Below are 26531 nucleotides of genomic sequence, written 5' to 3' on the forward strand. Positions count from 1 at the left end.
AAGACTGAGGAAACAGCAGATCACTGAGAAGGTTAACTGCATGGTCACCATACTCCCCCCTTGCAATTAGCAGGTTTGGGGGTTGTATTTCAGAGTTTCCCACAGCCGTTTTGATAAAAATGAGTTTGTACCTGTTCCCAGCCTTTCCATAGGATTTTGTCGGAGAAGTTTACCGATGAGGTCCTGCGCATCTAGTGGTAAAGCATCATCTCCTTCTGGCCAAGCAATTTCATCTATATAAATTAGTTTGATAGGATTAGAATAGAAAAATGCAGTATTCCGCTCAAGGGATGAGACTTTTATTGCCTTTTCTGCCCCCTACAAAGTTGCAGCTTTCTGTGCCCTACAAAAGCTGTTCCTGCAGGGTCAGTGGAACTTCCCAACACCTCCTGAGCCAAATAAGTAGACTTGGAGCCATTCACCAAATACAGAGAGACAACACTTTCTGCTTATAAAGGTAGGATACGTACCATGGATAACTTGTCCAAATAATTCTTCTGGTGTGTCGCCAAAAAAAGGAACGCAGCCAACTAGAAACTCATACAAGATTACTCCCATGGCCCACCAATCCACAGGCTTTCCATAACCCTGCCGCAAGATCACTTCTGGAGCAATGTATTCTGGAGTCCCACACACCTGAACAAGAGGGGGGGCGGGAGGTAAATGAACTATTGCATTCAAAATCACTCTTGTTCCACATAACTCATGGAATGAAGATTATCTTTCCTACTGGAAGCATCCCAGAGAATGGAATTTCATGTTAGAAAACTTAAAACCCCACACCGAAGCCAATTAGGAGTTACAAAGTTACTGCAATTATCCTGAGACGGTTCAGAAGATTTTAAAAACAAAACTTTTGTCCTTTTATAGTTGAAGCTTTCTTCATAAATAAAATGCATCCATGAAGACAACTCATATTCCTGTTTTATTTCATTAAGAAGTCCAATAGTGCCACGGCTTTGAACAAATTATATAAGGATTTTTAACTTTCAAATGTTCGAAGATGTACACAAGGGTCATCAGCATGAATGTAGCTTTGCAGTCCAAATGGAACTGTATCTGTAACTGCCCTATACTTAGGGATCTTTAATAAATATGGATTTTATTATACCACCTGTGGATCAAAGAGATACGTGTCACAAAACCTGCAGGGCACATACTTGCTACTGGCTTCCTTAAAGAACAGCATGTGCCGTTATTTATAGATGTTTCAAAAAGAAAACTTCAAAGTACCTGCTTATCCAAGAATTCTCTGGCATCTTTCTCAATGTGTCCTTCATATAGGTTGGTTGTCAAGCTCATTAAGCCAATTTTAGAGAGGCCAAAGTCTGTCAGCTTGATGTGACCCATCGATGTTATGAGAAGACTGAAGCAAAAATAGGTAAGTGTTACTGAAAAGTAAAGCAAACTAAAGTTTTATACAATGTTATACTATTTATGATCTACCAAAACACTTGATAAAATGTCCTTAATTTATAGTCTTGACTGCCACATAGTATAGAGCAGTGTTTCCCAACCACTGTTCCGCGGCACACTAGTGTGGCGCGAGATGTTGCCTGGTGTGCCGCGGGAAAAATTAAAAAATTCGAAAGATTTTATTTTTTTTAAAAGTCAAATTTTCGATTGGGGCGCCGTCACTAGATGACCCCTGGGGTTACCTCCCTCCCTCCCGCTCTGCGCCTCCCTCCTCCTCCTCCTCCGGGGAGGCCCTTCCTGGCTCTCAGCCAAGGCTTGGCGGCTGCCACTCACTCACTCGCTCGCCCACCCGTCCCTCCATCCCTGCACCCGGCCTCTCCCCCTCCGTCCCCGGTGCGGGGGCTGCCGGGATCCGTAGTTCCCTCGTCCTTGGGCTCCGCGCCCGCGCGGGGTGCGCTAACTACGTTTCCCAGCGTGGCCTGGCGGGTCGGGCGTTTTGTTTGAAGCGCTCTTCTCCCGGCCATGGAATGAGCGCAGCGGCCGGGCGGGCAGGGGCTCTTCCGCGCAGACCCCGCGCAGCCTGCCTGCGCCCCCGCGGATATCGGGCGGCAGGATGGAGCCCGGGGATCCCCGCGGAGGCAGAGTGGCGGAGGCGGAGGCTGCCCCCCAGGTAGGGCTGCGTCGGGGTGTGTGTTTATTTTTGCAATGCTGCATCCACGCCGGAGGGGACGCATCGGACCGCGGGGAGACCCCTTGGCGGGCGTGCAAGGCAATGCATGCGTGCAGGCGTTGCATGGAGTGCAATGCAATGGCAACGCGGCGCCCTGCATGCATGCATGCAACTTCCACCGGCGCTCCGGACTTGGCAGGTGAGGGGGGTCCCCAGTGGGCGGCAGAGAGAGCCGGGAGGGCGAAGGGGAGCCGGGGGGGTAGCAGTGCTGCTCGGGGGGAAACTTTGGCGTCGTTGCGCCGGGTGTTGGAAGCGGAGGCTGGCGGGGGCCCCTCACCTGCAAAACCTGGTCGCCTCTCATATATTTCGTGCATTGCATTCATCGCCCACTTTCTCCTCCAAGGAGCTCCCGGGGGCGCGCGTGGCTCTCCCCGTGTTATCCTCGCAACAACAGCCCTGCGAGGTGGGTCAGGCGAGTGGCCCAAGGGAGCACCCAGGGATTGTCCTGGCCAGGTGGGGTGATTTGAACCCTGCTCTCTGCCCGGTCTTCGTCCTCATTTAGCCCCCACATGTGCATGACTGTGCATGGCTGAGGTTTTCCCCCCTCGTCTTGGCTATGGTGTGAGTCTGTGCTGTTAATTAATGGGGTTCTGCCTTCGGAGAAGATGAGCCAGCCTTCAAGGAGGCCCTTCCGGCGTGACGCTGCGCGTTGACGTCACGGGGCTGTAATGGTGGTGTGCCTCGAGATTTTTTTCATGAAACAAGTGTGCCTTTGCCCAAAAAAGGTTGGGAAACACTGGTATAGAGGCAAACTTCCACAGGCAGAGAATTCTTCAGATATACAGTGGTACCTCGCAAGACGAATGCCTCGCAAGACGAAAAACGCGCAAGACGAAAGAGTTTTCCGTTTTTTGAGTCGTTCCGCAAGACGAATTTCCCTATGGGCTTGCTTCGCAAGACGAAACGTCTTGAGAGTTTGTTTCCTTTTTCTTAAAGCCGCTAAGCCGTTAATAGCCGCTAAGCCGCTAATAGCCGTGCTTCACAAGACGAAAAAACCGCAAGACGAAGAGACTCGCGGAACGGATTAATTTCATTTTGCGAGGCACCACTGTACTCTTTTCCACAATGAAGGCACGCTCTTAAGTGAGGAAACACTGATCAGGGCTTCTCGTACTGATCTCAATGTGATGACTTTCAGGCTACACAGGACTGTAAAGATCAGCATGAGTATCTTTAGCTGGGCATGAAAGTGATCAGCAACATTTTAATGTCTTACTGATTCAGTTCTGAGCAACTTTGTACACAAACATTTAAAATTAAAGTTTGAGCCAAGATATCTGCTATAAAGTTGTGCCCTGTCTGCATTTTAGCAGCTATTAAAGTATAGGCACTTCTCACTGCACAGGGACAATGGGACCCCCCACTTTGTTATATTTAAAATCTAACTCTCACTTCAAATTTAGGCAATCATGAATTGCCTAAATATATTTCAAATCTATTTCACTAATAAAAGCACAGAATGACATCTGTAAAGAAAGAGCTCAGTAACAAGAACATTATAATAATAAAAACTTGCCCTTGCAGGGGGGAAAAATGGCACACATCGTTCCTATAACTATTTTTAGCATGGACAGCTGCGACTACAGGTCCAAACATGAGAAGCTAAAAGCGTACTTGTCAGGCTTTAGGTCACGGTGGACGATGCCATAATTGTGGAGATATTCCAGTGCCAGAACAGTTTCTGCAAAATACATTCTTGCCATATCAACAGGTAAAGCTCCAATATTCTTCAAGAGAGTTGCACAATCACCCCCTAAGACAATATGGTAAAAAAACAAAAACAAAAACAGCATAAAAAGATGAGAAACATTTGTGTCAAGTCACTGTCTGTCAGCCAGATCTGATGTACGCAACTTGTTATAGCAAAATCAGATACACATCTATTCAGAAATAAGTTCTATTGAGTTCAATGAGGTTTATTCTCAGGTAGGTAGCTATGGGTACGAGACTGCAATATGCCAGTGCAACATTTTAATAATATCCTCCTTTATACTGGCTAAGATTTGCTCCAATACACTGCTTCTGGCATAATGTTCTGAAGTCTTGGGCTTGTAACCCTTTTCCCAGTATGAACGTGTACTACTGAGGAGCAGTTCCCATAAGTACACAAAAAAAGGAAAGGGGTGAAAGAAAAACAGTGGTGTATTGCTGCTAGAGAGAAGGTAGTAGTGTATGTATTTACATTTAGGTGAGCACTCTCCACAGCAATGGGTATCCTATGTCAGGCTTAGTTTCTAAAGACTTTTCAAAATAGTAATACACAACAGTGAAAGCACAGGAGGATGACTGATCTGTAGTGCTCATGGCACCACCAGCCACAATAGCTGTGCTTGTTGGGTAAAATATGACAGACCTTGCAGTGCTTAAAAACAAAACAAAAACCACTGGCTTTTGCAAGTCTCCAAGGACAAGGGGCAGCACAGAAATGGAGCAACAGACTTGCAGTAGCTTTTCTGTTTGCACTTTACACACAAAAAAGCAATGAGGATACTTCTGGTTCATCAAAAAGAGACATGAACCTCTGCTAAGAATGCTGGGGTCCAATCCACCAAGAGTTGTGCAAGTCAAAATTTTGACCTTCCCAAATAAGAAAACTTATACAGACAACAGAAGACTGACATTGTATGCTCCTAGGAACCCAGTCTATGAAGGGGTGAGAACCTCTCTCTGCACTAGCTAAAGTGTCTGGATAGTGCTCCACTTTGAGTGCACTCGTGGGTTTTAAAGGCATGAGTGGGAGTTGTCGTGTGAGTACTCTCAAATTAAATATAGTTAGTTAGGTAAAAACCCCTCCTGGATGTTGCACAACTTGGAATTTTAGAACACTACAAAAAACTGCAAACCTAAGAAATAAGGGGACACTGATTGCAGATATTTGACTAATTTTAATTATTCCTCAAGTGACAGACTCTGCCAAGCATCATTACACTTAATTCTGTATGGATAGTACTATAGTTATTAGCCAGCCTCAAATTCCATGGCTGTTTCCCTATGGAAAAGAATATAGTGTAGGAGTATATTCAATTCATTCTGCTGTGAACATTCTGCAATTTCTTATTTCTTTCACATGACCCTTAAGTCAGATACCAGTACCTATGGTTTCAAGAGCAAACATGGCTAACTAGTCCATGATGAACAGGACCACCTCAAGAGAATGCCCATCTCCACTCAAGGTTAAAACCTTTGTGGCACATAGTGGATTTATTATTCCATCCTCTAAGATGGCACCTATGGGACACTTTTGAGAATACTGGAAAGCACCATGCAAGTCAGCACATATAAAATTCTCTACCACTTTCTGGTCAATATGTAAGATCATTATTGTGACAAGATGAATTCTATGGTGGTGAAACAATACCTTCCACATACTCCATAACCATGCATAGATGCCTCTTGGTTTCAAAAGAGCAGAACATGCTCACAACAAAGGGATTCTCTGCAAATGTTAGTATGTCTCTTTCCACAAAAGCTTGCTGAATTTGGTTCCTCAAAATGAGATTCTGCTTATTGATCTTCTTCATGGCAAAGCGCTGACGGGTAGTTCTGTGGCGCACCAAGAACACTGCACTGAGACAAGAAAGTTGCACTGCATTAGTGCTGCCACGAGCAGACTCCAGGAATTCTGAATCCTGCTTCTCTTATTCAGGATTCACTTATTGGATTAGATGATAAAGATATGAAGAAACAGAAAATGAAGCACAAGGAACAACTAATTTTTCTTGCCCTGCTCCTTCTGCAATGATAAATATATTGATAAGATCTCAGTTCTGACTCAAATTCATAATGGGTGAGAGCAACAAGTCATAGTTTCTGTCTGATCTCTGTGTAATGTTCATCTATTAGAAACAGGACTTCTATAATCAAATATCATGTTCACACTTATCATTATATCATTATCTGCCAGTGCACTAATATCAACATTTTCCAATTCTTTTGAATAATCAGGCCAATTTCCTTTTCTTTCAAAGAGACTGCTGTGTCACACTACATAGAGAATATTTCACAAGTAACTGGGGGAAAATTATCAGCACAGCATAACAAGAGTAGCTGATCAACTCATCTCCAGCCTTTTATAAAATGTTTAGAATGCAAATATATATGAAATATTTTAAAATCTTACCAAGTTAAAAAAAATTATTGAAAAGTTTCAAGCAAAACTGTTGAATATGTCCCCCCCCCAAATTTAGTGATCAAAATTAATTTCATACTTTCCCCCTATTTTATTCAGGGCCACAGGGAATAAAGAGTAGTGGAACTTCTCAATATTTGAGCTGAAACAGGTGCAATATGGGATCTTCAAACACGGTTGTTTAACTTTAAAGCAGTTGTGGGGGGGGGCTGAATGTGCTTCTACTCTGGGGATACCACAGAGAGATCACGAAAACAGACAGAGGGGCAGCATGGTTTCAATCAAATCTATCAAACTTACCTTCCCCCAGCAGTGGGTTTAAAGTACAACTATCAGGAGCTATAGCTACAGATCTCCTGAATCACTGTCATTTATGACTCACGGTTAGACTTCAAATGAATTTCTTTTAATGGCTAGACATAATCTTATATCCTTACCCATATGCACCATTGCTGATTAGCTTAATTGTTTCAAATTCCTCTTCAGATGGAGTTTTCTTGGCTTGCACAGTGGCTCCCCGACTCTGAAAACACCAGAAATACTTTTCACTCTCCTTTTAATGTTAATCTTTTAAAAATATATCTATTTAAGTCTAAAGCCAATCACAACCAAATCTGCTTTGGAAGCATCTTTAAATGATTTCATTGTGCGTCTAAAATCTCTATTCTTAAACTTTGTTCTACCTGTTTTATCTCAACAATTTAACATACACTTTTGTAGCTCTTTACTGATATTATCCAGAGAAAGACTGGAGCAATTCTTACTGTTTCATGTATGGCAATGCATTGGGGGCCAGGTAGAAGAGTTTAAAATTTTAATCTCCTTTTTAAATATAGAGCATTCAAGTATTCTTCATGAACAGAAATGATTATATCCATGCACAATTTAGACTTTAATAATACCCTATTAACACAGAATGGCTTTATTACAGACCTGCTATTATATGATTAAAAGTGATCCTTTAACTCAGTACCTTTCCCTCAGTAGAATCATCTGTCTCTGGAGTGTCTGGACTATCAAAGCTGTTCAGCTGGGCCATTTCTGGGGGGAAACCAGAAATGCACACTCTTAGTCTATAATAGTATGCAATACGGTGATCACATACCTAGTTTCTTCACCCACATGCAAACTAAGACACACGGTTCTCCATACTCAAGAGTATGTGGCCAAAATCTGAAGGTGTCAGGTGGAAGAAGGTGGTGGTTCATAATATTTTTTCATAGCAGGATTCTTTAATCAAAAGTTTCTCCAGAACATTTGAACAAACTAATTGCAACGTGAGTGTTTATTTAGGGTTAAAGCGATAATTTCACAATTTTACAAAAGTGTCCATTTCATCTCAAAGATTCTGATGAGCAAACAGTACATCAGAAAAGTCACCATTTACCTGGAAGCTGGAGAGCACTGAATGCTGAAGATGGAAAATACGTCAGTCAAAGATGTGCCACCCAGGGCCACGCCACACACTGTGATGTTACTGTGTACACTGCATGCACCCCACAAAGGGAACCACCTTTTGAAATACTTTGTGGGCACCTGGTGATAACTGTAGCTCTCACTCACTATGTAATTACTGTATATAAACAATTTTTTTAAAAAAAGCAGTTTACCTCTCACACTTAATACACAACCACTGTATTTCTTAATGTGTGAATCAGCCCTCAGACTAAGCTTGCAATATGATACTCACAAACGCGGAAGTAAGTTCCATTGAACTCAGTGGAACTTACTTCTGAGCAGACATGCATAGGATTGCACTGGAGGTAACAAGGAGGGCTTTTGTTTCTTAACCTTCTTGTGTTCTACATAGTCCTAAGAAAGCAAAGTGAAAGTCCTCACCCTCCAGGGGATCCCTGGTGAGTCCCAGCTGGCAAATAATATAACGAGGGATGTCACATTTAATTCCTTCTCCTTCCTTGGCATGGCCTTCAGCAGCTTCTAGCAGATGGTAGAACTCTTCAGGATCAAACTCCTAAAGCACAAGAAGACAAGAGGTTAATTCGGTTCCCAAAGCAAAAGACTATAACTCTGGGTGGCGAGATATTTTAAGAATGATAAGAATAAAGACGCCATTTACAAACACTTTTATAAACATGTGGGTCCTTCTACATTCAAGTTAAGAACTGAATTCAGCAGCCCACAGCACATCTCACACTAGTACAATATGCACAGCAATAAGACTGTATATTGCCTTGTGTAAAAAACCAACCCCAGTCAACGATTATTGGGGATTACTGTGATTTTTTTACTTTGGAAAATTTAAGGCAACACAGAAAAGGGGCAGGAGGAAGAAGCGATTATACACATCAGAATTATAACATCACATCGAGTATTTCCTAGCATAATAAGCAGGGAGAGCAAATAATGTGAGCTTGACATTTTATCTTTTCATAATCATGGTAACATTAATTTCTCACTCTATTCCCAATAATTAGAAAGGAAAGAGACAAAATAAGCCCTTTTATTCCCATTCTGTGGATGGGGAACAGTTACATAAAAGTAACTTGTCCAAGCCTTTGCAGGAAGTGTAGCAGGCTGAGATGGGATTTTAGTCCACGTCCATCTTTAGCAGTGCTCTATTCACTGAGAAATGTGGATAGACCTCAAAGTGCAGTGTTTAATCTGAAAGCATAAGCCAACAAGAAAGAAGGGTGGTGCACAAAACCCGTAAAAGGACTGTTAGGACATAATATACAGTGCAATACTAGGAGTCTATGTATAAATCCCATAACCCAAGAGTCAGTGATGAGAAAAGATATCTGAGGATGAAGAAAAATGACAATACAGTATATCAGAATAAAGCGAGTAGTTGACAAAAATCAAAGATGGAATGAAGAGATTAATCTAGCAGATTTGTGCAAATTTAAAATGCCCATATAAAAATACACTGCTTTTAGAAGTGCACAAGTAAATGATTAATATGTTCAATAATTTTATCTTGGAAGTCAATCACATTGCTGATAGTGTATCTTTTGTAGGAAACAACCTGAAGTAATCAATTCTGGGCATTTAAGAGTTCATCTATCTGTCTACGGTGCCCATAAAGTTAAGGCAAATAAAACCAGATGCTGTTTTGTTACAAGAAATCAATAGTAGTGAGAGTAAGACACCTACTACTAAATTTTATATTCATAATAGATAATGTGAAACTATCACTAGGATTACATGGTATAGTAAAGTAAGCCACAAAAATTATGGATATATAAAAGAGGTTGGATACTAGAGCAACAGCTAAATTAGAAACGTCATCTGGGATCTTGCCACATTATTTACATGACTGTCACAACAGCCTTTGGAATTTATTACTCAGATCTCTGAGATGTTACTGCATACACCTGCTTCCATTCTCTTTTCAAAAGGATGAGGGAAACTGGTACACATTGCAAACCTTATCACCTAATTTTAACTAAAGACCAGTCCAATTAAGAACCTTCCAGAAGCAACCTTGTTTAGACATTTTTTTTTGGGGGGGGGAATCAAATGGCAGAAGAACAATTATTTATTTGTTTATGGTATTTAAATATCACTTTTCAGATGGACTTCACAAACAAGCACCATGATATGAACACATCATAGTGACCAACTTTTTGAAGAAATGCATTACATTTTGTTCCACATGTATTACTCTGATAGTGCACTTTCCCCCAAATGTTTAATCAAGTAAACAATGTTTTATTTTTTCTACAGCAAATGAACACAGTTCATTATTAGTTAAATAGGATACTTAGATATAGCTGTGAACATTGGCATGGATATAATGTGACATACATTGGATTTTTTGTAATTAAAAACTAATAAAAATTATATCTATCTATATATAGATATATAGATATAGATATAGATATACATATAGATATAGATAGATATAGATAGATAGATATAGCTCTGTTCAAATAATGTAGTCAGGATCCAAAGATTTGTAAATTGGCAGACAGGTGGGCTATAAGTGAAATAAATAAATTCCATGCACTAAGACGACTTTTGGCAAATACACAGCAGTCCTCCATACGACAGTCTGCAATTGGGAGTCAGCAAGCATTGTTACCATTACTCACATGTATCAAACATAAACATCAATAAACAAATAAAATTTCAGATGAGAGAAAAGGCCCAACAAGTACAATGGCATCATAGCTAAACAAACATAATGTTCTTTCTTATTATGTGTTGAATATGGAAGACAATGATCACTGCTACAACATTAATTAGAGGACCTTAAGGCAGTATAAACTGCATTAACTGATGATTCCCCAGAAACTACTTGGAGACACACTCACCACAGATGAATACTTGCCCTACTTGCCCATAACTTCTCCCACTGTTGCATGTAATTGCCCTGTTGATTGCCACCTCACCTGGGAGTCTGCAGGCCCAGAGCTGATTCTAACTGCTTCAGTTCAAGCACTCCATTTTAACAGAACTTCACATATTGTTAACTGCGGAAGCTTATCAACTCAGCTAAACGACAGCCATTACAGTGGTGCCTCGCAAGACGAAATTAATCCGTTCTGCGAGTCTCTTCGTCTAGCAGTTTTTTCGTCTTGTGAAGCAACCCTATTAGCGGCTTAGCGGATTAGCACTATTAAAGGCTTAGCGGCTATTAAAGGCTTAGCGGATTAGCGGCTAAAAGGCTATTAGCGGCTTAGCGGCTTAGAAAAAGGGGGGGAGCGGGAAAAAATCGGAACACTCGCAAGACGTTTTCGTCTTGCGAAGCAAGCCCATAGGGAAAATCGTCTTGCGAAGCAGCTCAAAAACGGAAAACCCTTTCGTCTAGCAGGTTTTCTGTCTTGTGAGGCATTCGTCTTGCGGGGCACCACTGTACTTACATTTAATATTGCAACCATTGCCTAAGTATGGTAGGGGCCGGCATGCAGTGGGAAACATGTCTAGCAAACATCTGGAGTCTGCTTCCTTGAAGAATTCAGACCTAGACATGCACCTGGCAAGGGAGTCTTTTAAGTATGAAATTTACTGCATTTTAAAGACTGCAATTGGACTATAAGGGAACTGCCTGCTCTAGTTCTAAAAATGTAAATTTCTAAGGTGCTTAATTAATTAATGTTGCTACATGTTGTACAAGGATTTTTTTTTAAGAAAAAAATTCCTAACAATGAAACTAGTTGGCACAGTTAGCATCTGTTGTGAAACTTAGCAAGTGTTCCTGTATCACCATGCTTCTATGGGCATGATCCACAACCTACAGAGACCCTTTATGTGCATGCATAAATTTGCAATACATTCCAAAACTTGCAGTTTCTCATCCTAAACAGCTTCTCCAAGGCCACAGCCTAACACATGCTTGGAATTACCCATGTTATCCAAAGTGACTTGCCATGATGCTGTTCCAGGAGAGAACAATCAAATCTCCTGCTGGACATGAAGAGTCATTGCATGGTCTTCTAGTCTGCATCTATTATCATTACCTGTGCATAATGACTACTTAAAAACTGGTAAGGTCTATTCTGCAGAGAAACACTTAAAACAACGTAATAGCCAGTGTACTTCTATAGAACTATGTACTTCTCACAGAATCACCAAGTCTTTCATAATGTATGCTTTTTCAGAGCCTATCTTGTTGTATGCATTATCAGTTGGTAAAATCTGTTAAGATTCCACTGGAATTACATTTCATAGTCATCAAACAATATCTTGCTACACCTCCTAAAAAACGCTTTTTACTTACCAGACATTCTAGCAATCGTGCTGGCCGTGCAATGATTATCATCAACTTCTTCACTAACTGGGTAACAAATGCCACTTCTGAGCTCTCTGATCGCTCGTGAGCCTGTGGAAAGGATGTCACATCATGGTTTAAACAAAGAATTGGTCCCTCATAAATCAAGTAGAGCAGCTATCATCAGCTATTTAGCTATAATTCACTGAAGGCATGATAGAAGAAAGGCAGCCTTTTCCTTTTTTCAAGTTCTGTGTTGCCAAAGTTTTGACACTAAAATATTCTCTGCCAATTCACAAACAATATTGCAGAAGGTTTATTCACAGTAAACTCACTGGAAACTTTTTAAAGGGTTATCTTTCTTTCAAAAAAAGAGTGTTAATTAATTATACATTGATTTTTTTTCTATGCCAAAATAGGTTTTTATTTCAAGATTTACTTGACATTGACTTTTCTTTGTGTTGTTTTTTCACTTCCACTCTCAAAGATACTCTATTTTATAATTCTTCCATGAAGACATTAAACAAACTGCAGTGCACACAAAAATAGGCCCAAAAGGAAATAGTAAGCTGAACAAGGTGTCTATAGAGTTGCGTGCAGAATGCCATCATTACTTTATTATTAATGTCATAGTACAAATAGTATCTATACATTATAAAGCCACATGGACTGGTTCAGTCGAATGTTTTTATTTGTTGATTGATGACATAATATTCAAACACTGGGACAGTCAGCATTTTGTTGGTCCACTAAATCTTCTGTGCACATTTTACAAGAAAAGAAAAGAATGTTTTTTTCCATCACCCTAGCTCAATACAATAATAGCTATACAAAGAACATGTAAGACATAGTTCACTCTTCAAGCTCATAGTATTCCAGAGAAATTAAACAGAACTGCAGGTATGTTCACTGGAATGATAACTAATACTCAGAAACAGGTTTCAAAGACCATATGGGAGACAAAAAACAACAACCTGAGCTTTTTAGCAGCTTGCAGACACAAGCATTTAATCAAGAAATGTGCAGGTAACTACCAGTAACAAAGAAATTGCTTGCTAACGTTTACTGAAAAGAAATGAAAATTCATACACTGGCAAGTAGTAAGAAAGCATTGGCATCACTAAGGAATGTGGAAAAATAAGATTGGCACAAACTGCAAACAGAGACCACGGTATGCATTTAAGAAGAGACATACACACCCTGTTGTTTATGGGGAAATTACCAACTACTTAATTTGGCTCACATATTAGAATGAATGTTTGGTATATAATTCTGTTTACAAATTTGGATCTAATTCTGCTTACAATATCTGTTTATAGAGTATGCATGCACAGTACATAAGCCCTTCACTCAACATAGTCACAGGAAAGATTTCAAATCTCTTAAATTAACGTAACATATAGATACATATTGCAATGTCCAGTATTTCAGAATTTGTAATTCACATTCCATTAAAGGAAACTGTACAATTCCTTTAATTGATTTAGTTTGGATTTTGTAAAAAAAAAAAAAGTTTTTAAAAACCATTCCTCCTAATATATAAACTCATTGAAACATAATATGAGGTAGTATGCTTATTCAGAAAGAAAGCCAATGTTTTAAATACTGAAAACAATTTTCATAGACCAACAAGGACTAGCTTTATTTAAAACAGATTTTAAGAAGTTTGCCATGCGATTATGTCCATTTACGTTAATAAAAACGTTCAAACGTTTAAAAACTGCTATATCTAGAATTAGATTGAAAGTTTTACTACAACTTATAATTTGCTCTGAGTATTGAAAAGTTAAGCTATGTAGAAATTAAAAACACAAGTTAGAAACAAGATTACATAAACACAAAAATGAACACAACTTGTAGCAGCCACTCAGCCATGATATCTGCACAGTGCTGCAGCTCCAGAGTCCTTAGTAAAATCGTTGTTTCTTGTTTCCGTATTTCACACAATAGCCTCGACATCGCTCCAAATGTCTTGTTTAGAAGACATCCCACTTTTATTGCATCTTCAGTGAATAGGTTATATGCCAAACAACTGCCTATCGTTTGCCTCCCTTCCCTTGGTATGATGCATGCCATCTAATTAGCAGCTCCCAATGACAACATGCTTGTCTGAAGGTTGCGGGTGTCATTTCAGGTCCCCCCGCCTCCTTGAGGGAAGGGGGTGGGGTAACCACAAGGGCTATGGGCTGAAGCTTGTGTCATTTGTTTATAGAAACGAAGTCATTTCCAGTGACATATGTACTGGAGGTAGCAATGGGCAATTTACAAAGTGATTCCCTTATCTGAAAGACTCATCCCTCACTAACTGGAGCCACTGGGGCATGAAATTAAAATCACTGTCCTCCCCTGGGGTTTAGCAGGACCAACAGCAGTGATATTCAAGTCACAACTCTGTAATTGAGCTAATATACTGATATAGATCAAGGCAGCCATAGAAGAACCAATGCACTTAAACCCTATTAAGAACAGCAACTTTAATCGGGATTTCAGGTTAAGTGGGCAACACAAGCTACTACTGATATAGTAACACCTCTGCGGCTTTGCTATATCTACAAGTTTTTCAATTGTTTCTTCTTTGTTTGTTTTGAAAACCAAATGTGTATGCATTTCCTGCTTTCTAGTAATTCAGTGTGAAGGTTATTACTTTTCTTAATTCTCAATTTGTATTATCTTTCAGTTAACAAAGCTCATTTCAATGCATGTATAGTAAGTATTTGTTTCCAAAATGCTGACTCATGTGTTTTCATAAAATATAATCAAATTCTAGTCGCATTTCCCCAAACTTTCAAATAAATCCTATATAACAATACAGTTTAGAAGAAAAGGTTAACTGTTCAGTCTAAATAAAGCAGGGCTTCAGAACTCATGACCACCACCCCAGATGTTGTCAGACTCCAGATCCCATTAATTCCAGCCAGCATGGTCAGAGATGATAGGAGTTGTAGTCCAACATTTCCATTTGTAGTAAATGGTGTTTGGGAGTTTTTACAAATGCTAGATGAAGTCCCACCACAATCAAGTGCTTTCATCTATGACTGATTTCAGCATATGTTTAGGCCTTTCAGTGAGACCTACAAATTAAGAGTGCCTCACTTAACTGGACTGTATTCGTTCTTCTTCAACCAAGAATACAGTACACCTACAAGGCTGATTCTTTCTACAATTGACTGGTTTAAAATGAACCCTGAGTTTGTGAGAAACAGAGACTTTGTTATGAGAAATCTGGGATGTATGCAGTCATAACAGAAGGTAGACTACGCAGGAGGGTATTTACATAATAAACTTGGAGGCCAGTATTTTTAGAGTAAAGGAAGAAGAGGAGGGGAAATAGGAGTGTCTCGCTTTTCTTCGTAACAGGAATCCTACAGACTCTCCTTTATCCTGCCCCTTTCAGGTACATTAACATTTATCCCAAATATATTTCTTCCCACTACCTAATCTTCATGCCTTCTTTTGTAGAGGTGGCCAATTTTTTTTAGGGGGAGGGGATTAACAAGTACCAGCTCCCCCGGACAACTCAGATCTCATTAGCTCCTCCTGTAGAAGGGCAGTCCAGAAACAATGGGAGGTTAATAAATATAGATCTGGATAAATGTGGTAAACTCTACTCATTTATATATGGCACAACACCTCATTACATAATATTCACTGGGTGCCTTCCAATAGTTAAAATAGAAACAATTTAAATACAAAATAAAACAAAACCATAACATCAAAAGCTACTTAAATCTAACAGATAAATTGAATTTCACACATTAGGTATAAATAATCCCCTCACTATTTGAATGAAGCAAATGTTTTCTTCTCCACTTAGATGGGCTGTGGCTTGAATTAACTGGGGTGGGGTGTTGCTCTGAAGCACCTATATAGTGTGTTCTGTTTGCCCCTGTGCTTTGTGGATGTAGCCTGCACCATGTGGAGGGTTGCCATGTGAATTATTTCAGGTTACAGCAAGGCAGGCTGAAGCTGATAGCCTGTGAATTAAATACTTACATCTTGTAGGAGCTTCTCAAGGTTTTCCTGCAACTCATAAAAGTACCGAGAAGTAATAAGTCCTTCACGTGATTTATCCAAGCAGTCTCTGGCCAATTCAATAACTTGATGGTGAATGAAACTTAGGACCCCATCTGCTAGTTGTAGCACGTTCTCTGGTGCGCTGGATGCAATAAACTCGGCCAGCCGTTCCTCCATCTGGGCTGTGGCCTAAACAATGTAGAAGAATAGCTACAGACATTTTGCTACGAAAATATCTACATTTGAACTGAAGTAAACATATCAAATCTAACTCATGGGTTTTGTTTGAATGTTTAGGAATTTTGGCTACAGAGACTGAACAAGCGTTGTCCTCCATCGCCACCATTCCTAATTTGAATACTTCAGTGTAATGAAGTTGAAGCAATTTCTAGGTGAAAGGTGCACTAATTTAGAACGCACACAAATAAATTTCAAGTAAACTAGAACACCCTAGGTGTAAAACTGGTTGAAATACATAGGCGAAACTACATATTAGGTGGAGGAGATGAAATGGAAGCTTTCGCAATGTGTGATTTGGCCCTTTAGATGTTTTTACTTCAACATAACCATGCCTTGATTTCGATCAGAGCAGCAGCTGTGAAAGTAGGAAGTGGGGTGTGGTTTTTTCCTAAAGAGGAAGAGGGAAGTTTAGCCTTCCCCCTCATCTCTATCTCCCCAAAGTTGCTATTTGTCCTCAGTAGAAAAACTATGGGTGGTATTCAACTACGTTTTACACAGAGTAGACCCACTGAAAGTAAAGGATAACTTGGTCATGTTCATTAATGTCAACAAATCCACTCCAAGTGGTTGAATACCACTTTAAGTTCTAATTAATGAATGTCCTACGAATGTGTGGTTGGCTCCATACATCCTTCCTAGGAAGGATGGTGTCCATAAAGCCACAAAATGGTAAGACCCTCCTGCAATTTGTTTATCTTCTACATTAACCTGGGACGCGGGTGGCGCTGTGGGTTAAACCACTGTGCCGCTTGGGCTTGCCGATCGATAGGTCAGTGGTTTGAATCCCCACGACGGGGTGAGCTCCCGTTGCTCTGTCCCAGCTCCTGCCAACCTAGCAGTTTGAAAGCACACAGTGCAAGTAGATAAATAGGTACCACTCCGGTGGGAAGGTAAACGGCGTTTCCATGCGCTGCTCTGGTTGTTCCATAAGCGGCTCAGTCAGGCTAGCCACATGACCCAGAAAAACTGTCTGCGGAAGCGGACAAATGCTGGCTCCCTCAGCCTGTAAAGCAAGATGAGCGCCGCAACCCAGAGTCGTTCGCGACTGGACTTAATCGTCAGGGGTCCCTTCACCTTTACCTTACACATTAGCCTAGATATGTATGTTTTTCTATACACACAAAATAGTCTACAAAGCAACTGGCAGAACGTGTTTTGTAAGGAGTAAAATAATTTAACTACATTTAAAACAGCAAAACAATGCTCCAGCCTACAAAAAAATTATGCAACAATGCACTTAACAGTCTCTACTGTGCCGTATGTGTTGTTTCTTTCCAGCTCAACCATGGCACCAAAGATATGGCCCTTCCAGATGCAGGCCATGATAGGAGCTTATATTTACCATTAAAACAAACCAAATGTTTTGCATCACAAGTCATTAAAACTTTAAAAGTTTCCCCACATATATGAGGGCAAGATGACAGTGTTTTGCTAGATTTTTTACATAGCACCTACAGTTTCGGTATAAATGCAATATAAGTTTGATTTCATTCAATATTGATTGCAAAAATGATTGGGGTCTGTTTTTTAATTTTAATTTTAAATAAACAGGGCCATTTTCCTTAAGAATTGGAAGACTGAAGAATGTCTTTGTATCAGAAATCTGCTCTTAGTGCCTCAATAAATGGACTGAAAAATAAATTTATGAAAATGGTTCTTACCTTTGGAAATCTTTCTTTGTATACATGGTTCATCATTACTATTTCACTATCAAAGGACACTGGAGAACGGCCAGGACTAGGGAGAAAGTTAAGAATGTTAAAGAATGTGGTAGGTAGTGTGATTGTGCCATATGTGCAAACTACAGTCTTCACTACACTGATGTAATTACACATGAATGTGTGCACAAGCACATAAATGGTTAAGGTATAGCCTTTACCAAAGTTTCTCTCTTGCTACCTTGGGCAAATATAAACAACAGCAATGCTGCTATTGCTGAAGAAAGAATATGCCCACCCCTTAGTTAAGTATAGGTTGGAATATTATTAGGATTTTCTTTTGCAATCTCAGTCATCTGTGTGAGGCCAACTATGCACAAACAAATAGTGTGTACTTGTGTGCATATTTACACTGAAAATTCACAAACAGTAAAGACTCAATTATTTAACCAGCTGGGGAAAGGAACATTGGTTTCTGAGCTATTAGAAAACGCCATTGTTAAAGTATGTACTATGAAGTTAATGTGAGTTACTTTGAGTTCATTCTATAAAAGGAAGATTAAAGTTTCTAAACTGAAAGTGAATTTACATGCTAGCAACATACTGGGTTACACCACTGGTCTTCTCAGCTCAGTACTGGCAGCACTGACTGGCACTTCTCCCATGCCAGATTAAAGAAACCAGACATTGGCTTGTCATGCTGTCCAAACCCAGGCTTGCGGTTTGCTTTCCTTGACTATGGGCTGTAAGATATGAACAAACCTTCATTATCATTCGTGGTTTGTTCAGATGGGGAAGAACAAACCATGAGTTCAGGTCCTGATTTTCAGGACAGATTTCACATAACCTGTTTCCTCCTTAAATGAGGGTGGGGGAGGATTACTACTGAGGCATTTTACCCAATGTGATTTGAATTTTCCAGTAATTTTGCATTGTCTCCAAAAAATAGTGGAGACAGGAGTCTGCTGTGAGGCCAAATGTGTTCAGAAACCACTGAGCATGATGGATAGATAAGATAGAGAGTTATTTATTTAATATACCACCTTTTTCTTCCAAAGAGATCAAGGTGGTGTAAATAGTTCTCTTCCTCCCCATTTCATCCTCACAACAACGCTGAATGGTAGGGTAGGCTAAGAGATGTTGACTGGCCCAAGGTCACCCAGTGAGCTTCATGGCTGAGTAGGGATTGGAACTCTAGTCTCCCAGGTCGTAGTCCAACCCTCTTAACCATTACGCCACACTGGTTCTCGGATTAGAGATTAAAATGTGTTATACTGGCATGTAAACCAGGCAGGTGTTACAGCAAGAAAATTCTGTTGATCATCTTGAATATAATGTTAAGGAACCATACCATTGCTTGAAAAAATATATTTTAAATTCTAACAGGGTACACAAAGAGCATGATTTCCTTTCCTTTCATCATCACAGAACAGAAGCCAGAATGTAATGCTATGACTCATTCTATCGTTAAGTAGCCTTTAAGGGAAAATGAGGTAATGCAGATAGAAATTACACTTCATTCCTTGATTAACTATAGCAAATTAGAGCCACGTTTTCCCTTTTTGGTTTTATATTTATAATATGTTGCCTTTTCCAGTCCTGCATAAATGTAAATAATAATTTAGTAAACTATAATGTTGACAAACGCTTCATGTATAAAGCATAAAGACAAAGTATTAGCATAATTTATAAGATTTCAGCTAATGGTTACATCTATCATGGGGAAGGCAATTTTTTCAAATAAAAAGTACACAAACTAAACTTCCACCAGCTCTTCAGTTTATTCTCTGAGGGCAAGGTTGTGGGTTCGAGCCCCATGTTGGGCAAAAAGGCTCCTGCATTTCAGGGGGTTGGACCAGATGACCTTTGTGGTCCCTTCCAATTCCACAACACTATGATTCTTATGACTACCCTGGATTAGAAGCATAATTTATACAATAATTATCACTATCAGCTGTCTTTAGAAAAAGTTATAGAAGCAAAAATAGCTTACATTTTTAAAAATAGATTAATGTCTGACATGTTTCAGAACTGATTTATCAATCAAATATAGTACTCTACCTACAGACTAGGCAATAGTCATAGGAACAGAGGAAGTGTTAAAGATGTAAACAAATAGATGGACAACAGAGTCTCTTCTCCAAAACATAGAACAGCTAAACATACTAGTAGCTTTCCAGGCTAGCAATAAAACTGGCATTAGAAATAAAACTTGCCAAATCAAATGACTACTTGATTGTGGAAAGAGTGTGATGAAGCATATTGCATGATTGGCTTTAGCCTGGGAAACTACAAAGAAGTGTCTCATCTGTAAGAAGTGTCTGATCCCTGGGAATGAGTGGTTCAGTGGCTTGGGGGACAGAAATTAAGATGGCGGGGAGGAGCTGAGTAGGTTGTTGGAGAAGCGTCCCACCTCTGTGGGACTGGATAGCCTTAGCCTAACACCACCTGCTATGGAACCACTTCTCCCTCTTAGTGATGAGCCTTCCCCTTCTGGAGTGGCAACTGAGAGTAAGTCTGATGCTGAGGGGGTCTGGACTCCTCCTCTATTTCCATGGACACAGACACCAGTGCAGATGCAAGCCAACTCATTCAAAGGAATGTCCGTTCTTGGGACTCCAGCTGTTTGATGAACTAATTGCTGTGGCTGCCCTGTTCTTCATTAGGAAGGTGCAGAGGGCGTGTTACTTGTTGGATCAACATATTGGCTTGTGTTTATTACCTTATGTACTGATCTCATTTGAGCATTAAAGCCTTTAGCATAACCACAGCTGCCAGTTAGAGCTTTTCCATCTGGCAGTTAGGGCCAAGACCATCATCATTTGTGCTGTACTTTTGTACTGTTTTATTGTTGTTAGCCGCCCTGAGCCCAGCTTCGACTGGGGAGGGCGGGATATAAATAAAATTTATTATTATTATTATTATTATTATTATTATTATTATTATCATCATCATCATCATCATCACTGCAAGCAGGTTAAAACAGGACATGCAGCACTACTCATCAGTTTAGAAGAGTGGGAAAACAAGACATTTTCTTTACCCAGTAACTGGGACATAAGGGAACTTTCAAGTGAAGGGTACTGCATCCTAAAAATCCTTAGTTTGTACCAGCAAAATGGCAACTGAGAGGTTTCATGATTCTAATGTGGCTGTGCTGGGAAGCCATGTTGTGCTTGGTTTACACAAGGAGTTCCTTTAGCTGTTTTGTTGCTGCTGCAGTGGAGTCGTTATTCTTGCAAGTGTGAAGCAGAAAACTAGGCAGGTGAACCAGATTGCTGATGCCAGAAGTAGAGTGAGAAGCTCACCTGAGGCTGCGAGATCGGGGGCGCATTGCTGGAGAATGCCGCCCTTCCTCATCAGTGATGCTCTCTGTGCTGAAGTGCTTTGTCAAGAAATGGAGTTCATCTGGTGTTGGCTGATAAGGCAGTTGGTGCAGCTTCTCCTGAGATGAACATGATGACTAAGAACAAAGTATATACAAGGGAACACTTAATGTGAGGCACAAGACTTAACATAGATGAACACACTTCACGAGTTCTTTCGTTTCAAGAGGTAGAAGAAAATGTTTATGAATCTTCAAGCTGTCATTGGTGAATTCCTTTAGTGAATAACTATTCCTGCAAGAATTAACCATTTTTCTTCACGTGCTTCATCAAACCACTTGCTGGCAACCCCTGCACTAAACAACTGAATGTAACAAGATTTATGTTTGTTCACCACCCTGAAATCATAATGGGATGAAGGGAGGCATAAAAGTATAAATATTAAATTAACTGAAGTTTTCTATAAAAAGATGAGGCTATCCATAAAAAGTGGGGGATTACTAATTTGCAGTGCTTTTCTTTTGTGTGAGCATGCAATTTTTTTATGAATAATATTTTCAAAACATGCTCTTAGTAGGTTATTACTGTCTCACTTAAGACAAATTACATAAAAACAAGGTTTAGTGATACAAGGTGGAAATGTGGGATAGAGGGTGTGGCTGCATCTATGCTGTAACTGTCACAGGATTAATAGCTTTTAAGTAAAGGTGCAAGATGGCAGTACTGGCAATTAAAACATCTGTTAACAACTTTCAGCCTGAGGTACTAAGTGCTTCAGAACAACGCTTTCAACTAATGGTATTTCTTTACCAAACTCTTAAGGGACAAGTCTAAACCAAATCCGGAGGGACTCAGGACAGAGTACAGTGGCAAATTTAAGCATCCACTTCACATTTGGCAATGGAAAAAAATATTAAACCCTGTCAGACTGATTTCCATATACATGTGATTCTGTTGGACACAGAAAATAATAATAAAAAAATAAAATAAATAAAATAAAATAAAATAATGATAATGGCAGCTCACTGGACTCCACAGTATCTTTTTAGGAGAAACTTAACTAGCACTGGTAAGTGCTGGCACTGTAATGCCTTGCATGCAACACTCTGTCACATGGTTAGGTTCAGTCCTAAAGTCATAGTCTTTCAGAGGTCATCAGCTGCATAAATATGGTTTAGGACACCTCCTTGAGATTAGCAGATGTTTAATCTTCCACTGAATTATGTACCATTCCTTTGAAACCTGATAGAGTGAAATTTATTTGAAAAACTTTTGAAGTCCCGCTACAGAAGAGTTACAAAAACAGTGAATGTCAAATTGACAAGTTATAATGCATGTAGTAAAATAACAGGTAGAAATCACCATTAACTATTGGAAACAAGAAGAATTACAAGTACTTTACTAATTAACTAACCATTGTGAAAATTTACTTACTGAAACTGTTGAACTGGGAGTGTTTGTTCCATATCCAGATGAGGGGAGGGAGGCCAGGGACCAACGACGCCCATCTGTCCTAGAAAGAGATGCAAGCAACATTACTAAAACTTTGCATTGGTGTTTATAAGCAACAGATCTCTTCTGCTTTAATAACCCATATGGCATAGGTGATTAACAATGTGTTTGTTTATCTGACACAACCTCTTCATTTCTCCGTGAAATTGTTTCAAGCTGGCATGAAGCCGTGACAGAAATGATTATGTAGCGGAGAATCCAGCTCACAAATGACCAGTTGTTGACCTATGGTATAAATGTCACTACCCACACCCAAACAAACCCATGAAAATTTGTTTAGAGCTCCTCTAATTACCTGAACCCATTTTTTATACACTCAGTGTCATGTTATCATGGCATCCATGATAACATTCTGGATGCCATAAAAACAGTTTCGGATTCTCAAAATTCACAGCATTTCATTGACTTACAAAATCTGTGGTGAAAAAATATGACCAGTTCACCTACTGTTCTGACTCATATTAATATTTTTGTAGACTCAGTATTTATTGAAAATAAAATCCCCATTCCCCATAGGCAGATGTTCCAGAAGCAAACTGCTTTATAATCTGATTTAAATAAAGGTATGTTTTCACAATCTGTATATAACTAAGGTGATTTTTTTAAAAAAGACAAATGGCTTTCTAAGGCAACATTACATAGTTATTCCACAGGATATCCAGGACATTCATCATACTTTTAAGATAATCCACAAATTTAACAGATGTAATATGGAGGGTTTTTCTTTTTCTATTTTGCAATTTGATACTACAAACACCTACTTTGTGCCCTTGAATATCTGACCTGGGAAATCTAACTCCACTCAGGTCTTCATGCCATACTGATTCTTGCCCAATGACATTGTAGACAATAGTGACTGTGGTACTTGCATGAGCTGAACATTATGCAGGATCCCACAATCTGCAATGTGAGCACAGGGCTCTTCCCACTGGTACTGGGAAACAGTAGTTTTGTTGGTACAAATCCCGCTCTTCTATTTAGCACTACAGTGCCATGCAAAACCATGAGAGTCCTATACAGATATACAGTGTTGAATAAAGCTCTTTACACTTACCCTCAACACCAATTTAACAGGCAAGCCATAGGTTTGGTTTGGTGTCTTAGCTCCAACCTGATTATTGTTTTTTAATTTAATAATAATATATATATATATTATTTATACCCCACCCATCTGGCTGGGTTTAAAAATGAATAAACATGGAAAGTCAAAACAGATATCTATGTACATATGCATTGAGTTCTTGAGGAAAAGAGTAAGAGTCCAATGTCACAAAATATAAACACAAAATAGAGTTAAATTTAAACGAGTGAGTGAAACACAGTTTTTTGATATTTAATGTGAAAGCTGTGACTGCTATCTTAGCTAGAAATAACAGGTCACATTTTTTTTCTATAACACGCTGAGAGGGTTTAGACCAACAGTGCCCTGAACAGATCTTTCGCAAAGCTTTTGAATTACCTTTATTCTGCTTGATGTTTCAAAATAAAATCAGGTCTACTTTGAGAAAGGTGTAAGCATCTCATTTTACCTACCAGATTCAGGAAAACAACTGATATTTCTACCCCCAATATCTCTCTTACAATTAAGAATTAAACAGCACAAGCATTTAATAAACAATGTCTTCATGCTTCATGCACAGGATCACAATGTTTTAAGCTGCAGTTACTGAATCCATGCTATAATTACAACCCCATTAAGGCAATTGTTTAAAGAGAATGACATTCAAATGTCACTGGTATCTACATGTATATATGTCTATATATCCATCTCTATGTATCCAGATAGATAGATATGTGTAGGAGGACACTGTAAGATGCTGTTTAAAACAATAGCAGCATTTTATTTTGGAGGAAGGCTTCTTCATATGCCAAATACACTGCACACTGATTTACCAGAACAACCAATCAGGGCTTTAAAAATTATTTAGAAAAAGTTGAGACAGCAACTGCATGCCCATTCTCTCTGAATGGTGAACTGAAAAATAATTCAACTTCCATGAAACAATTGGTTACTCTTAGAATATATATTTTTCAAAGAAATCCTGAGGCCCTTTCTAAAACAAGTAGAAATACAGAGAGCTACCATAAGCTATAGGTCTAGCAACCTCAGGACGGATTCTCCTGTGGCTGTCATATTGAAGGTGCTTATAGTTGCTTCTGTTTTACAACTGCTTCATACAGCAGGCTGTTCCCATATGGGCCAGCTTACCACATAGACTAGTCTCCACGCTTCCCCCCCCCACCTCTGAAAAAAGCATTCCTGGAAGTAATGTGAAGACACCTATGCAGTACAGCTAATATATTTAACAAAAGGAAATGTATGATTTAGCTCCTTGAGAGGGAGCAGCTGCCACTCAGAAGTTTCAAGAAGCCTTCATATGGCAAATGCATCATTAAAAGTGCCTATTAACAGCTATTAAAGATTTATAACCTTTTTTCTGTCCCCAAAGTCCTCTCTAGCTTAGCACTGCTACGAGGCACAATGTTCCAGTTTAGGCACAACAAGAAAACACCACTGTGTCTTGCATAGATGCTACACAAATGCAATACACATTATATTCTGGACTGATATTTAGATTATATCCTACTGAAATTTTCAGAGAACAAAAAGAGCTAGAAATAACTTTGCCATGCAGAAAGATGGATTTTGAAGTTCAAGTGAAACTGAGGGATTGTCAGATTAGTTATTTCATCATGTTCAGTTCTTTGAGAACAGAACAACATGTTGGATGTAAATAATTGGGCATGTTTTCTGCAGCTCCAGTCCAGAATGCTGATCTGGAAAATAAGAACATTATTGGATGCAACATAAAAAGCTGCACACCACTAAAACAAATTGCTGAAGACATGGGATTCTTTAAATCCTGGTCACTACCTATCTTTTAAAAATAAGTTTAAAGCTATTTTATACTATCATGCAGCAAAACTAGACCAACTTCACTAAGACCGCAGTTCTACACAGAGTTACCTGGAAGTAAATTCTGCTCAACAGAACTTACTTCTGAGTAGATATATCTAGGATGACGCTTTGAGATAATGTTTAAAAAACACTTGCTGCTCATTTTAATTTAGCACCAGAATGCCTAAATGGGGTTATAGCAGCATATAAGCTCACTAGGACAGTAGCATGCAGAAGCATTCCATTTACATTCCACATAATATATATCTGATGCACCATTACCTGTCTGCCCTGTGTCCATGGCTACATAAAAAAATAGTACCAGTAATAAAAACAGGGGGGAAATTGTAAACATAATCTGCTTCTGAAAAAGTAATAAATTGTTGTTTTCATGCTTGTAAATCATCCTGGGAATTTTTATAGATGGAGTGGCATATTTGTTTATATTTGTAGATAAAAATGAAACTGCATATGTGAATGTGGCAAAATTCTGTAGTTTGAAAAAGATAATCCTTTCATTTACATTGCCATAATTCTAATATCACTGAAGCACTCTATTTTGAGAATGGTTCATCTTTGTTTATCAGGTTTTAAAAGCACTCAGATTTTTTATAGTAACAAAATAAACATTCACAAAATAAAACAGCTTGAGAATTATTACAAAACACAGCAAGCCAGAGTGGCAGTATCAAACAAAATATCTAAGCGCATTACCCTATATGAAAGGAATTCTAACCAACATATTTGCTTAGTGAAGCAGCACACTGGTTGTCAAGGCATTCTTTTTCTTTGGTGATCACTCATAGCCTGGCTAAGATTGTCTTCCATGAACACAGTCTTAACAGTGAGTCCGTAAGTGACTGTGGAGGCCAATTCTGGATCCACACGTCCTTCCACAGTGGGGACATAGGTTTCCGGGTAAGAATGGATCAC

The 26531-nt window shown here is 39.3% G+C and overlaps 1 protein-coding gene across 1 annotated transcript in view; it reads right to left on the reverse strand.

The window, feature by feature from the left end:
• The window catches only part of MAST2 (microtubule associated serine/threonine kinase 2), a 150027-nt gene that overhangs the window by 19267 nt on the left and 104229 nt on the right, over positions 1 to 26531 (reverse strand). The window contains exons 7-20 of the mRNA XM_082226711.1: positions 25881 to 25901; positions 22622 to 22700; positions 21170 to 21324; positions 17865 to 17940; positions 15943 to 16152; positions 11959 to 12060; positions 8115 to 8247; positions 7249 to 7316; positions 6713 to 6798; positions 5505 to 5713; positions 3761 to 3899; positions 1234 to 1366; positions 471 to 636; positions 132 to 233 (exon numbers count right to left, since the gene is read on the reverse strand). Coding sequence (XP_082082837.1) covers positions 132 to 233; positions 471 to 636; positions 1234 to 1366; positions 3761 to 3899; positions 5505 to 5713; positions 6713 to 6798; positions 7249 to 7316; positions 8115 to 8247; positions 11959 to 12060; positions 15943 to 16152; positions 17865 to 17940; positions 21170 to 21324; positions 22622 to 22700; positions 25881 to 25901 — 1679 coding nt within the window. The remainder of the gene's footprint in view (positions 1 to 131; positions 234 to 470; positions 637 to 1233; positions 1367 to 3760; positions 3900 to 5504; positions 5714 to 6712; positions 6799 to 7248; positions 7317 to 8114; positions 8248 to 11958; positions 12061 to 15942; positions 16153 to 17864; positions 17941 to 21169; positions 21325 to 22621; positions 22701 to 25880; positions 25902 to 26531) is intronic.

This window comes from Podarcis vaucheri (assembly GCF_965113315.1).
Source record: "Podarcis vaucheri genome assembly, chromosome: 6".
In the NCBI taxonomy this organism is placed as follows: domain Eukaryota; kingdom Metazoa; phylum Chordata; class Lepidosauria; order Squamata; family Lacertidae; genus Podarcis; species Podarcis vaucheri.